General features: G+C 49.0%; 1 protein-coding gene across 3 annotated transcripts in view; it reads left to right on the top strand.

Annotated features, from left to right (window-relative positions):
- The window catches only part of CTDSP2 (CTD small phosphatase 2), an 80,955-nt gene that overhangs the window by 51,759 nt on the left and 14,010 nt on the right, over nt 1-15,186 (top strand). Inside the window, exon 1 of one of the 3 annotated variants that reach the window (XM_044995030.1) lies at nt 5,185-5,485. The exons of the other annotated variants lie outside the window; for them this stretch is intronic. Within the exon in view, the coding sequence (XP_044850965.1) occupies nt 5,422-5,485 (64 nt within the window). The 5' untranslated portion in view covers nt 5,185-5,421. Of the gene's footprint in view, nt 1-5,184; nt 5,486-15,186 lie in introns of those variants that run through there. 3 annotated transcript variants of the gene reach the window in all.

Here is a 15,186-nt window from a genome sequence, read left to right as displayed (position 1 = left end):
GCAGACCTTGTGATGCTTTGGAACGCCTCTCCTTCAGGGAGGAATTACTTTTAGACTCTCTACTGGGATGGAAAATCCCCTCCTCTTCCCCTACCACACATTTTAAAATTAAATAATAGTTGATGGCTCCAAACTGCAGAGGAGTGAGGACTTTTTGTCAACATTTAACGCACCACTTAGAATTGCTTCAAGGCAGAATTTTATTTGCATCTGATAACTAGTATATTAGAGAGACTCAGCATTGGGACAAAGAAGACTCTCCTCCAACCCTGGTGCAGCTAAAACAACAGCCATTAAGTTAATCTTCCCCCATGCATCCCACGCTGCTGCCTGCCCTGGAGCGGATCTGCACACGCCAAATGTCCACACACAAACCTTTTTCCGCTAGGAACACCGCAAACTAGATTCAGATGTCTGCTGAGAAGTAGGATGTTTTCAAATGGCCTCAGTGAACGATGTTTGTTCTTCGTGGGATGTGGTGGTGGGGTTTTTTTCCTGGTTTTTTCCAGGGCTTGTCACTAGAAATCCTAGTGAAATTAGACACAGAAGGAGCCGTTGATTCAGTGTGCAGGGAATAGCTACTTTTAAACCTATCCATAAATGTCTCCACCCTTATTTGTGAGGAATTATATTAATCTAACTATAAACCAGCAGAGTCAAACCATGTGGACCAGCAGCAAAATTCTATTACAGAGACCAGCTTTGTTCTCACTTGCTTATTGTCAGATGTGTGAGTTAAACAGGTGTTAGGGGAATTTTTTTTTTAATGTTGCTACAAAAGTTTACTAGCCATTTATAAACTAGTTTGCCAATATGCCTCTTCTATAGTTCCCAAGATAGTGTTGCCGGCACAGAGGCCCGAGGCGATATGCCTCTTCTATAGTTCCCAAGATAGCCTGCTCTCTGCTAACTTCAGTTCTGCTTTCCATTTTAAAGGTAGGCTTGGAAAGACTAGATTTTTATCAGTAAATGCTGATAAATGTCAATTTCACCGTCCAGGCACAAACTGAGGAAAACGTATTTCCATTTATAACGATAGAGAATTACAGATAGACATGTAAGAAAAATGCTGTTTGAGAAGTTGTTAGAGTTTGATTTGTATATTTTGACATGTGGTGGAGACAACTTGTGTTTTACCAATTATAAAGCTTTAACTTTTTGAAATCAAAGTCTACTGTCATTAAATAATTAGCTGACCTGCCCTGTCTGAACCCACACCCCATAATTTCCTGCAATTGTGAACATTTAAATTGATAAACAATGGCGGGGGGAAGCTTCAAAATGGATATCCCTTTAAATTTATATATATATATATATATATATATATATATATAAATTGAATTCTGACAAGCCTTTTTATAGTGCATAGCTTCTGAATGCATCATCAGTGTCAAAATGGCATTGTGAGGTTTCAGTCACACAGCAGAGCACCGTGCATATCTGAACTTGTGGCTGTCAGCTGGGAAAGAGTACGAAACCAAATTGGTGGCTTCCTCACCTTTTTGTCCCCAGGGCCTCCCCGTTCCCTGGCATCCAGCCTCCTCTTTCTCTCTCTCTCTCCCTGCTCCTGGCCTGCTGTCTTATTTCATTCTGTTGCTGAAGAGCATGCTTTCCCTGTGGACATCACTCAGAGAGTCTGCTCTGCACGAGACACAGTGTGTTCACGGTGCTCTCTCCCAGCTCAGAGATTTTCCCAGCATTCATTTCAGAGAGCAGCAATGATATTATTGAACGTCAGCCGAGGCTTTAACAAAAACAGGTACTCTCCACCTTTGAGAAGTCTGCACCCTTCTGTCTCCTGAACGTCACCCTCTGACTTCCTCTTGCAGCTTTTTCACCTGGGCAGCCAAGGTGAACGAGACATGGGCCATCATCAGGAAAGAGAGGGAGAGAATGCTGCTGTACCAGCTAATTCCCAGAAAGCAGAGTTCCCTCTTTGTTGTATGATTATTACATGGAGCATGGGAAGTGCTCTCCAGCCCCGCAGGATGGAGCAGTAGCTGCAGATAAGGTTTATTGCCATGAAATGCTAATATACTGTAAAGATTGAAACATAGTCCTTGCCATCTCTCCCTTTACTTCTTCTTTCAGCTCTGATTGTGGCTTCCTTTTATTTTCCTGATCCCAGACTCTACTGATTGTATCCCTACATCCTTGCCTGGCCTGGGAGCCTTCCTTTACACCTGTTTTAATTAAATCAGGAAAGATTTATAGGGTGCTGGGCTGGGCCAGGGTTCCCAGGCAGTCTTGCTACTTATCTGATAAGTAGGATTCTAATTCAGATGCTGTGTAGGAAGCTATCAGATATTGTGTAATAAATCCCAGGTGCTGCTCTTAGGGACAGTGAAAATGCCATTTTTCTTTTGCCCATCTTTTAAGGGGCTGTGGGGGGATTGTTTTGACCAGAGATTCGTAGATTATAAGGCCAGACAGACCTGTTGTGACCATCTAGTCTGACTTGCTCCATAACACAGGCCATAAGCCTCCCCTGAATGAGTTACTCTTTGAACTAGAGCAGGGGTCGGCAACGTCTGGGACACGGCTCACGGCTCGCCAGGGTAAGCTGCGGCCAGCACATCCCTCGCCCGCGCCACTTCCCGCCGCCCCCATTGGCCTGGGATGGCAAACCGCGGCCAGTGGGAGCCGCTGTCGGCCGAACCTGCCGACGCAGCAGGTAAACAAACTGTCCTGCTTACCCTGGCGAGCTGTGTGCCAGAGGTTGCCGACCCCTGAACTAGAGTGTATCTTTTAGAAAAAACATCCAATTTTGATTTTAAAATTGCCAGTGATGGAGAATCTGCCACAACCTTTGGTAAGTTGCTCTGATGTTCCATGATGCTACTGGAGTAGTATTCCAGGTGCTCCTTTCAGGCAGTTTTTGCCATGGTGATCTTTAACCAGCCTAATTCAGTCAAGCTGGAAGTTATTGAGACACTGCTTATAATCAGGAGTTAGCAGAAATCATGGAATAACTGCTCAAAAATTGTACCCAGAAGGTAAGGCCTGGTTATACCATCTTCAGATAAAATTTGGTATATTGGGAAAATTTGAGATAATAAAAATGATTTCTATGAAAGAACTATCATTGAATGAGCACAGTGATTAGCAGTATCAGACGAAGTGGGCATTCACCCACGAAAGCTCATGCTGCAAAACGTCTGTTAGTCTATAAGGTGCCACAGGATTCTTTGCTGCTTTTAGTGATTAGCAGGTGTCAGAAGAGCATTTCATGAAGGAGCCTGTAGTTTCTGCAGTGTTGGGTCTCTGTATTTAATATGAGTCTGGCTATTATTGTTCTATTTTATCCAAATTAGCTTTGGTGAACAGCTAGCAGGGCCGGCTCCAGGCACCAGCCGACCAAGCATGTGCTTGGGGCAGTACCTTGTAAGGGGCGGCCAATCTTGGGGTGGCGGGGGCACGGCGCTTGGGGGGGTGTTTCAGTGGCACGGCACTCAGGGGGGTGTTTCGGTGGCGCTCGGGGGGGTGTTTCGGAAGCACAGCGCTTGGGGGGGTGTTTCGGCGGCACGGCACTCGGGGGTGTTTCGGTGGCGCTCAGGGGGGTGTTTCGGCGGCACGGCGCTTGGGAGGGTGTTTCGGCAGGGCACTCGGGGGGGTGTTTCAGCGGCGCAGCGCTTGGGGGGGTGTTACAGCAGGGCGGCGCTCTTTTTTTTTGCTTGGGGCGGCAAAAAGTTAAAGCCAGCCCTGACAGCTAGGAAAAAGTTGGGCATTTGTGTTGTTTATGGATGCTGTCTCTATAAAAAAAAATTTTTATTTTTTTTAACAGAATGCACTTAGGTGAGGAAATGACAGAATTAAGGTTGCACAACCTTATATTCTTGTTCTGTGTTTGTACAGCAGGCACTACAATGATACAATAATTAATAATTATAGTAGTCTTTAACTATGTGATGCCTAATTCCATGCACAGTGGATGAGGTAGGTGTAGAGTATTTTATTTTATCCTTCTCATGGTAGGTGTGGCTCCATCCTGTAAATGCGGTGCACCATCTAAATCCTGCACTGAATACAGCGAGTACTGTGTATCTGTACCCTGAATGAAGTAGGGATACAGGTGGAAAAAATAGTGCAATTCAAGTCTATATCATAACAGAGAATCCAAGAAATCCATTTGCCACAGAAAAACACCAAATTTGGGGGGTGTTTTTTTTACAGAGAATGTTTAGTTTTTACATTCTGTGGAAAAAACAAACATACCGTAGAACCCTGTTTATCTGAGCCTTCATTATCTGGCTCTCCATATTATCCTGGGTCAGGGCTTGGGCTGTCAACCCCCTGCGGCGGGGCTCCCTATTGTGTCTATAGAAACTAAAGTTCAGCGTTTCCTTTTAATTGTGGGAAAACACAGATTTTTTTGGATGGTTTTTTAATCAGAGAATCACTGAGAAGTAGGGTTCCTGATCATAATGCATAAGTACAAGGGGGGTAGATTAAGGTTGCTTGGGCACGCATCCCTCATAGCGATTGTCCTCTTCTCAAGGTGAGGGGAGAAAGGAGCCACTATCACACTAGAAAGTGTTGCATAAAGCTTCTTTCCCTTAGGGTGGCCTACACAATCCTGCAGCTTGACCGAACCTGCCAGGCCTTTCTCCTGCACAATCGGGGAGGGTGTATTTCCCCCACCCTGGTCGGTGCAGGGGGAGCCTTGGCCTGGCGCGGAGCACTGGGGTAAACAGAGGCACAACCAGCCCGAGACGCAGCCCTTGGTGCGCGAGGCGGGGCCGCCCCCGCCCACTCCCACTCCCTGGGCAGCTGGAATGTTTGTTAGGTAAACACCCCATAGTAAGCGTTCTAGCCCCGCCCTCTTCCCCGGCGGCCAATCAGAGCCCGGGAGCAGTTTCAAGGTTTCCCCCCTCCGCTCTGAGCGCCTCTCGACCGATACAAAATAACAAAGCTTCGAACGTTGCAACAAAGTAACGGGGGGCGCGTCCCCCACCCTCCTCGTGCGCCGCCTTGGGCTGGCGGGTCTTCCCCCCCCACTTCCGTGTGATTTGCCCGGGGTTGGCGCTCCGCAGGTCGGGCTCAGCCTGCCTCGGGGGCCCGGGGAGCTGCTGCTGCTGGTTGTTTATCTGGAAGAGGGAGGGGGAGCCTGGAAACCGCGCCTGTGTCCCATTTCCTCTGGTGTGTGTGTATGTGTATATATGTGTGGGGGGGGGTTGGCTTTTTTTTTTTTTTTTTTTTTTTTGCGCTCCAGCCTCGGATTCTCCATGTTGGACCCGATCTGAGAAGCCCGGAGCCGCTGCTCGGCTTGCATGCATGCATGCAGCCTACTCCAGGGCACTGGCAGCTGAGGACCACCCCACACCTCCTACACACAGCACCCCCGCCCCCACCTCCCTGGGCCTCTTCCCTCCCCCAACCCCCTCCCACCCAAAGGATCCCCTGGATCTGTGGGATTGTTAGATGGAAAGCGGTTCTATCATCACCCAAGTGCAGAGGGAAGAAGCCCTGGTGCTTGCAAAACAAGGTAAGGGAGAGAAAGTTAGAAACTTTGCAATGAGAAACAGGAGGCGTCTCTCTCCCCACACCCTACTATCACCCCCACCTCCCCAATCTGTGCAGTGGTGGGGAGCTAACTCCTGATCTAGGCAACGTGGGGCGATGGGGCTGTTCCTGATCTGTGCAGATGCGGAGGGGGTGTCCCTTGCACCCTTTCCCACTCGGGTTCGGCGCCGTAGCGATGTTTAGCGACCTGTGTATGGGGCTTTGCTCTTCCATCTGTAGCTACGCGGGGCCCTTCGCCTGCCGTCACCCCCTCCCCCTTTTATTAATGTTTGCGAAAAGAGCCTTTGAAAGGGGGGCGACTCAACCCAGATGCAAAACCCTCACTTGACCCTTAAATGTGGTTGCGATTTTCCTGCCTTTTCCCCCTCGCTGGTGGGTTTTGTTTTTGTCGCTGTGATCGGCTCCCTCCCCTCCTTCCTCTGCTGTCCTGGGCGGCTGGGATTTGGGGAATTTTCATAAACATCCTAGTTATGTGGAGAGGAAGGAATGCCAGGGGCTTCCATGCGTTTCCCCCCTCCCCCTTTCCGCTGAGCCCAACTCCTGGATTTTCTTGCATTTGAAACGATTTTTTTTTTTTGCATCTGAGATCTTAAAACGTCAGGTTTGAGCTACATTGCTTCCTACTAGCTGCTGTTTGTTCTGCCCCGCCCTTGTCTACAAGTAGGGTGACCAGACGTCCTGATATTAAGAGCTTTGTCTTATATAGGCAACCCCCGCCTCCACCCCCCCCCCCAAAGTGTCCCAATTTTTTCATACTTGCTATCTGGTCACCCTATCTACAAGTGGGTGCTCTCACGTTGGTCCAAGGGGCTGGATGTGGCTCTGTGCTCACCCCCTCCAAGCAGCCTTTTCCCAAACCTGGCGTTTGCCAAGCTGGTAGAGGAGATGGGAGCGGGGGCAGATCAATCCCAAGGTGTCTCCTGCTTTTGCCATGCCACAGGCTGCTAACTTTGCAGGCTTCCCCAGCATAGAGCGCCATGGGTTCATCCTGGAAAAAACAAGGCTGACCCAATGGGCTTTGCCAATTGCAGGACACAACGATTGAAAGATGGATCCTCTTTGGCTTATGTAGTGAAAACCTAGCTGGAGACATGAACCAGTTTAAATGTGCTCCTTATTGGTAGCTCTGTAGTCCAGTTCTGCTTTGGTTTTTTTCACTAGCCACTAGTTTAATCTAGAGGAAATAAAACCTGTGTGGTGGCTTTTTTTTGGGGGGGTGGGAGGAGGTGTTTGGAGGGATGAGATCTTGAAATCAGCTGTGCAAAACTGTACTTAGAGACTGTGAAGCGCTGTGACTGGAGGAGTAGGAATAATTAGTCCATTGTTTATTGGGTGTTTCTGATTGCCCTGGTGATGCATTTGTTTGTGTGCAACAGAACATGGAATTGTCCTCTCTCTTTGAATGCTCTGGGATTGCACGTGGGTTAATTTGGGGTCTCAGTTTTTCTCCAGTTCCTTTTTCCCAGTGGCTCCATGTTCTTAAAGAGGCAATGTTATTCCTTCTAGGGCCAGAACTCCGAAAAAGTTCAAGGGTCGATTTATTTCCCTCTGCCCTTCCTCGCAAGTGCTCAGGACCCCACAGTTGGGTGCACGTTTTCCCAAAGAGCTCTGCTCCAATTTTTAGGCATCTAAATAAGGCCTCCCCCACCTCATTTTTTTCCCCCAAAGCGCTGGGCACCGGGCAGCTCCTGCTCAATTTTTATTTGTATTTTTCCAAAAGAGCCAACCACTCCATGCGCCAGCCACTTCTTATGGTGCCCAAATGAGAGCTGCATGCGTGTTGGGTGCGCCCAGTGTTTTGAAATTGGTGAAACTGTGCAAAAGTCCAGTAGCTTTTCCCCCGTGGATGCTAGAAATCAGCTGCGTGCCCCACTGGGAGTGAAGGGAGTTTGTTTACCACCGTTCCCTCTGGCTGATCGGGCCTACCTACCGATTAGCTCTTGGCAGGACTGCCAGAGATCTCGGAGGTGGCATTGGCTTTGAACTTGCGTTGCTGTTCTCCTCCGGCACCCCACCCCCTTCCTCTTGGTGCCCTGGCTGATACAGAAAGGTTTAATTGAATGCCAGCATCTAGTCGCTACTCTGGCTTGCCTTGTTTCAGGGAAATGGAGGCTCATGGCAGTCGCCCAGAGAAACACTAATTTGGGTGGAGAAATCCCTTGCAAACAAACAAGCTGGCTCTCTTTGGAAGTTGGTCGTGAGGAGGCCTGTGTGTTCTTTTTTTCCCTTTTGTCTCGGTGGGTGGCACAGTAAAGGAGATGAATAATTCTTAAGTATTTTACTAGTAAAACTTGATCTTGATAAGGAAGTGGAACAAGTGTTGGTTTTTTTGGAGAGTGATTAACTGCAAGTCAAAGCATGGGGGGCACGCGGCTTTGGATCCCCTCTTTCCGCAGCTTGCTGTTGGAAGCTGGCACAACGGGGTACTGTTAGCAGGGCTGAGTTTGGGTTTAGTGCAGATGTGATGGGTCCTTCCCCATTACTGAGCCCCTATGGGTTGTGTGTGCTGATCATCCTTGGGATTTCTGTGAACCCCACATGACCACTTCAAAGAGAAATGTCCCTAGGGTCTGAACTCCCTAGTATCTGCTTGATAGAAACAATACAAACAGTTTGTGTCGCTGGCTTTTAGCAGTGTTAATTCCTCATTTCTCTGATTCTGTGTGTGTTTGTTTTTCCTTTTGGAGTCTGCCCTCAGCAATTCATTAGCAAGGTTTCGAATAACTAATTGTTGGACCTTCACAATTGCAGTTGTAGAGAGATCCCTCTTGATATTTGACCTGATTTTTTTTTTCTCAGAAGATAGACACAGGATTGTCAAATCCTTCTTACTGGAATTAGTTTAGAAGAACACCACTTAATAGGAAAAATGTCATTAAGTCCTTAATTGTCTGATGAAATAAATGATCCTTCGATTTAAGAGGTTTGGAATCTTTGCAGAGGAGTTTTGGGGTCTTTTCTCAATTTTTTTTTAATCTTGAAAATACAGACACAAATTTAAAAAAGGGATTCCCACTGTTTGTGGGTGAGATTTGTAGTTAAGGATAATTTATTGACTCAGTAGGAGCTGCTCCTGCTACCTTTGGGATGTTTACAGAACAGCAAAGTTGTAATGGGTTTTTCTCTTCTTAGAAGCAGTGATTTATGTGTAAGCGGGAGAAAGCCAGTGAAATCCTCCTTTCTAGAGGATCTCTCTTTCTCTCTCCACTCTGGCTCTAAATGTTCAGTAACTTCCCAGCCAGAAAACGTATTTCCTCCTCTTCTATATGTTTCTTTGTGGTTTGAACACAGTATTGCAACATGACATTTAACTCAGTCAGCAGCGCTAGGACTTTGTATATGTGCATTTCACCCCATTTCTAGGAACTTCCCAAACTGTGTGTGTGTGTGTGTGTCCCAAAGCAAATGATTCGTGCTGAAATGTCCCCAGAGCAGATCCTCGGAGAGGAAAGTGTGTGTTCCTTCCATATGTCCTTAGGGAGTACAATATCTTCAGTGCCACTGAGGTGCACACACGCCACCCCCTCCCCGGGCTGGTTGGTGTTCCTAAAGGCTGGGATTGGGCAGGATTGCTTTTCCTGTTGAGTTATTCTCAGGGCTGGATTTTGATTGCTGCAAGGGATCAGGATTTCTGGTCGTGACAGCCATTTTTGGAGGCAGATCAAACAGCAACGTGCTGTATCGACTCCTCTGTTTTGAGAAATGCACTGCAAATTGCAGTGCTCAGGGAGGTAACTGACGGGGGTGCGAGGGGCCATTTTAAGATACATTTTAACCAGCCCTTTCAATCCATTTACAAAATAATGGCTCGGGAGCGGCATTGGTTGACCCCTCTTCCCTTAATCCCACAAAACAGCTTTTCTCTCTGATTTTATTTGTTGAAGGAGAGGCACCAAAAACCTCATTTAGTGAATCTGATACTAAAACGTGCTCTTTGCTGATTTTTGCAAAAGAGCTACAGTTCGGAAATGTTTCTTAATCTCATAATTTATAGCTGTATTTGCCTGGGGGCGTAGAGAACATGATGCCAAAGTGTCCAGCAGGAAGGATGGTCTAGTGGTTAGAGACCCAGGTTCAATTCCCTGCTTGGCCACAGACTTGCTTTATGACCCTGAAGTGGGACCCTCAAAGGTACTTAGGCATCTACAGTCCAGATGTACATGCCTAAATCCCAGTTTTGGCTCCACTTTGATCCCCAAAACTCCTGCCGAACCCTGTAGGTGCCTAAACTTGCTTAAGCACCTAAGTTTTCAGGATAACAGTTCCCTCGACGCCTGTGTCCTGCCTTTATGCAGGCACACCAGTGTCTTCCTCCAGGCACCTGGACATTTATGTCCCGCCGAAGGCCCAGATTAACAAACTGGGGGAAGATAGATGTGCAACCACCTGTGTTGCATGCAGGGTCCAATCCAGTAGGCGTGCTGAGAAACTGCCTCCAGGATCAGGTCCCTGTCAGAATTCAACTGGAGGAGGAGGTGGGGATGGTTCCCACCTTAAAATGTTTAGCCCAGTGGTTAGAGCAGTCACTGTGGGGGACCCAGGTTCAGTTCCCTCTCTCTGCCAGAGGGGGAGAATGGATTTGAACAGGGATCTCCGGCCTCTCCAGAGAGCGCGCTAACCACTGAGCTAGGGGTGTTTTGATGTGGGGCTCCCTGAGGCCATGTCTACACTACCGAGGCACAACTGTGTCGCTCTAGTGCCGTAGTGTAGACGCTTCCGACATCAAAAGAAGGGGTTTTCCCATCGGTGTAGCGTAGCCACCTCTCCAAGAGGCGATAACTAGGTTGCTGGAAGAATTCTTCCTTTGACCCAGTGGGGTTAATTAGATTGACCAAACTGCGTCGCACAAGACCTGACATTTTTTCACAGCCCCGAACGATGTAACTAGGTCCATACACAGACCAGGCCTTGGTCCTTCCTGTTAATGCTGTTCCACTTTGGTTAAATAGTGAAGACGTTGGGCCAGAGAGAGTCACTGTGTAGGTCAGTGGTTAGGTGGGAGACGGGACACCTTGGGTCCAGCCCCTTGCAGGCCTTTATTATTTATCCGCAGTGGAACGGCTTCAGCAACAGACACTGGGTCCCCTAATCGGAATAGCCCATCGCTCAGTGCTTAGAGAGAGGCGTTGACCAGGTGTCTCCCTTCTCCGTCTCTGGCAGAGAAGGGGAATTGAACCTGGGTCTCCCACATCCCAGCTGAGTGCGAGGCAGGCAAGAAACAGCGTCAGTGCTGAAGCTGCCTGACTGCAGGAGCGGGGTTCCCATTCATGGCTCGCTGGGTGCCTCCTGGCAGCCTGGATTTAGGTGTCTGTCTATGAAAGGGGCAAAGGCTTAGCACGCCCTGCCCCCCATCATTGGCATCTCCCACTGGCTCCCCACCTCCCTTGCTGGATTTGCCCATTGTCAGGCACCTGTCTCTCCCCATTCATTGTCTAGGGAGCCTGGTTTGGGTTTTGCAGATTGCGGGGGATGGGGGGTTCCTGTGAATTTCTAGGTGCCTAGAAGTTAGGTGCCGGGAGGTTGAGTGTTGCAAGGCCTAATTCCCTTTATGGATCCCACCCTTAGTTGCTTTGTCCTCAGTTCCCCTGCTAGCACTGCTCTATCTCGGGAGGGGTGGTGAAGATAAGATTGTGTGGTACTCAGATATCATGGTAAGGAGGCCATATAAGTAAGCAGGATAGATCTTGCCAAGGATTTATGAATCCCCACACCCTTAGACCTTGTTTTACAGCTTAGATAATCACAATGGTTCCTTCTGGTTTTGTAATCTCTGAATCAAACGCTGGGATTTCCCCCACAGATGTAACCATGCCAGTGTAAGCCCCCTAGCATAGCTGTGACGTGCGCCACCACAGGGCGATGGGCACCACGGTCAATGGGGGCGGGGGGACTACACCAGGCGTTTGCATTGGGGCAGCTACATCAGTGGCAGAAATCCCAACATAGGCTAGGTGTGGTTGTTCGACATATATCTTGCAGCGGCACTTAAGAGGTCACAACCAAGTTGGAGCCTGTTGTGCCGGGTGCTGTACAAATCTGTGATAAGTGACCGCTCCGGCCCTAAAGATTGTATGTAGCATCAGCCTCGCAGAATAACGTCCCTCTGGGCAGAGGCTTCTAATTGGATTTGCCTTTTACACCTTGTCATGTGCTTGAAATAATTTGGCCTTTTCCTTGTGCTTCGCTATAAATGGTGCTTCCCTTAGAGAAGCGAGTCCCGCTGGGTATTGATTCAGTGATATAATGCAGAGAAAGGCCTTTTTTTTTATGGAGATGCCAATTAATTAGGCAGCGATTACTAGGAGCTGATGGGGAATCTAGCGTGGTGCTGCCTGCCCCCATAATCTCGATCTGCAAACCCAGCCCCGGCCATTTAAGAGGGTCACACTTCACCGTTCTGAATTGGCCTCTTCCGCACCTAACTCCTAAACAAGGGCACTTTGCATAGGCACGGAGAGGCGCGAGGGCAGCATGGGCTCGGGCATCTTCAGGAGGATGGCAGCGGCTGTGCCATAAGAGCTCGCTGGTTGTAGAACACAGAGGCCTTTCCAACTTAAATACGATTGACTCCCTCCCCTCTTCACAGCACGACTCCTGGTTTCTTCCTGCAAGAACCTGGAGTGTCGCTGGGCTGTGTTCCCTTTGGCCTCCTCTAGGTGGTTATTTTGTACTGTTGCGGCACCATTGGTGGGAGCTCTAGTGTAGAAAAGGCTCCGGGCGACCATCAGCGTTTTTCATGCCCCAGGGGTGTGAAATGACAGGCTCAGATGTCGTAGTGTTTAAAACACAGACTGGCACCAGATGCCTTGTCTACACTATTGCTTCCCCCCCACCCCCTTTGAAATTGTACTAGCATTAGCGACTGGAAGTAATTCAGAAAGAAGATGAATGTAGGTCTGGGCTCTGGGCTGTTGGGGTGAGGAGCGGTGTCTTTTGTTGGGAGAAACCCTGGTTTGCTCTGGAAGACTTAATAATCCTTAGCATTTATATCACGCTTTTCAACAGTACAAATGCTCCCTAGATTCACCTTAGCACTTCCCTTCCCCGCGCTGTGGCTGCGATCGTCCCTGTTTAACAGAGAGGTGACTTGCCCGAGGTCATAGCAGGAGCCAGTGTTGGCTCTGAGATTATAACCCAGGAGTTCCTGGATCCCAGCCTCACGTTCAGTCCACCGGACCTTATGTGTCAGGACTTAGACGCAGTCAATGGCAGCTGCATAGATGAGACTGAGGGCTGGGATTCCCCAAATGGGAGCTAGGTGCCCCAAATCCTGGCTAGGATACTCAGCCAAAGCTCGATTGTTCTCAGCCATGGACTCGTTAATTTGACTCGACTTTTCTCTCCTTAATGCAGCTGAGGAAGGGGAGATCTGTATCCCATTTTCAAATATCTGCCACAGTTGTGGTGTCTCTTTACTCTGGCAAAGGGCTGGTCTACACTGGGAATTTCATGAGCATAGCTTCTTCGCTGAGCGAGGTAGCCATGCCAGCCTCACCCCTGGCATAGACTGGGCGAGGTTGATGGAAGAATTCCTCCATTGACTGAGCTGCTGCCGCTTCTCGGGGCGGTGGAATACCCTACACCAATCATAGAATATCAGGGTTGGAAGAGACTTCAGGAGGTCATCTAGTCCAACCCCCTGCTCAAAGCAGGACCAATCCCCAACTAAATCATCCCAGCCAGGGCTTTGTCAAGCCTGACCTTAAAAACCTCTAAGGATGGAGATTCCACCACCTCCCTAGGGAACCCATTCCAGTGCTTCACCACCCTCCTAGTGAAAAAGTTTTTCCTAATATCCAACCTAGACCTCCCCCACTGCAACTTGAGACCATTACTCCTTGTTCTGTCATCTGCTACCACTGAACCTTTCCCATCTGCGTAAATAGTGTTTATACTGAAGCACTGGAGCTGTACTGCTGTAGCGTAGCCAGTGTAGACAAGCCCTGAACATCTCCGACCAGGCAGTTCGGCCTTATGACGGTTGGTGAAGCTATCCTTGTCACTGCCCCTCTGGCTTTGGGTACCTCTAAGTTCCAGGGAAGACTTCATGAACTAGCGGGTTGGGGTGAGACGACATATTGTCCTGGAAGACTGGCCCCGGGTCATCAGAGTCTCCCCAAATAGCATTGAACCAGTTTTGTGATCTCCTCCTTAAGGCGAGGCTAGACAGAAATTATATAGGGGAAGGGGCCTGTCCACTGTCTTGTAGAGGAGTGGGAGAGAATATCTGACCCAGGTGACATGACTGAGACCTGGAGTGTTGGCTGTGAGCATTAGCTCATCTGGGCTTCTAATGGAAGAAACTCACCCTGTCCAACCACCAACCTCCTCCCGTCAGTGTATGCAAGAAGGAAGTCCTGGGAAGCTGTGAATCAGACTTTTAATGAGCTGGTGGGTGAGGGAGGGTTATGCTGTGCATCCCAGCCCAGGAGGAATTCCTGTCTTTCTGCTCTGTTAGCCTTTGCTAAACAGGTTTAAGCTGGGGGAGAGGCTGTGCTGCCTGCCTCGTCCTCACCAGTTGCCTTCTGCTAGGTGGATGATTGAACTGGCAGCTGCTGAGCCCCAGTGACTGTGGTTGTGATTCATAGGGATTGGACTAGCTGTGTGCCAGGCAAAAGCCATGGCTTCTACTGCTGCAACTGCTCGCTAAATCTGGGTGGAGGCTGGCATGGAGGATGGGAGGGGCTGGGGCAGCACTCAATGCTGGGTCACTCTCCGGGTGAAAGTAGGTTTCATTTTACTCAGGGATGGCCTGTGACTGAAAGCCATTGTCCCCCAGTCCCACATCTCTTTGCTCCAGCAGGAATGACCCCTCTTCAGGGTTGCTCTTTGCTGTCCATCAAACCCTTCACCTGGGGCTCCAGGGGCTGGGCCCCGGGGTTCCTGTGTTTTGCGGGAGTGACGACACTGAAATGAGAGGTGAACTTTTGCGGTTTGAGGTCAATGTGTCACTCCAGAGTCCACTGGTTCCTGAGATTTTTTTTTGTTTTGGCTATGGCTAGGAGCAACGCATCCTTTTTTTTTGGATCTACCGATTTTGAGGAGATGATCCGTTTGGATTTGTTCTGGACTTTTTAAAAAAGGAAAACCCAACGAGCGTGTGCTGTTGTCTTCTGTTCACCTGCTTGGGGGTGGTTGAACTTCAGACTTGCCGCCTGCCAGTTTGCAGTCTGGGTGACTGCGCCATGCGTTGCCAGAGACGGGGGTGTTAAAAACGCCTGAGCTCATCTGAGGTTTGTCTGTCCCTCAGCTTCCACTGGTGGTGGGAGTTACAGGGCTAAAATCCTTTGTTTCGGAGGCTGGCTTCAGGGAACCTGGAGGGTGTCCTGGGAGCATTTCCAGTAGTGTCAGAAAACATACAGAACTGCATGGGAGGGTTTGCTCGAATCTCAGGATTGTTTCAGGGCATAATCTCCTGCCCGGGAGATATGGTCTTTGGCACACAGAACACCAAAGTGTGTTTATTCAGTGACTTGAAATCAGTCGAGCTGTGTATTTATCTCCAGCTTCCAGCCTCCTCGTTCAGTGGGTGCTGCAGGGTGGTTGTGGATGTTGGATGTTTTACTCCTACGCACAGCCAATGTGCTGCTAAGATCTTACATCTCTATTCTCCTTGGCCCCGCTTACGCCGTGCAGGTGATGGAGACAAGTTGGAGGTTCTCC

The sequence above is a fragment of the Mauremys mutica genome, chromosome 20 (assembly GCF_020497125.1).
Source record: "Mauremys mutica isolate MM-2020 ecotype Southern chromosome 20, ASM2049712v1, whole genome shotgun sequence".
NCBI classification, from domain to species: Eukaryota; Metazoa; Chordata; order Testudines; family Geoemydidae; genus Mauremys; species Mauremys mutica.
Note: the sequence above shows the minus strand (reverse complement) of the source record. Positions and strands in the feature narration are given on the sequence as shown.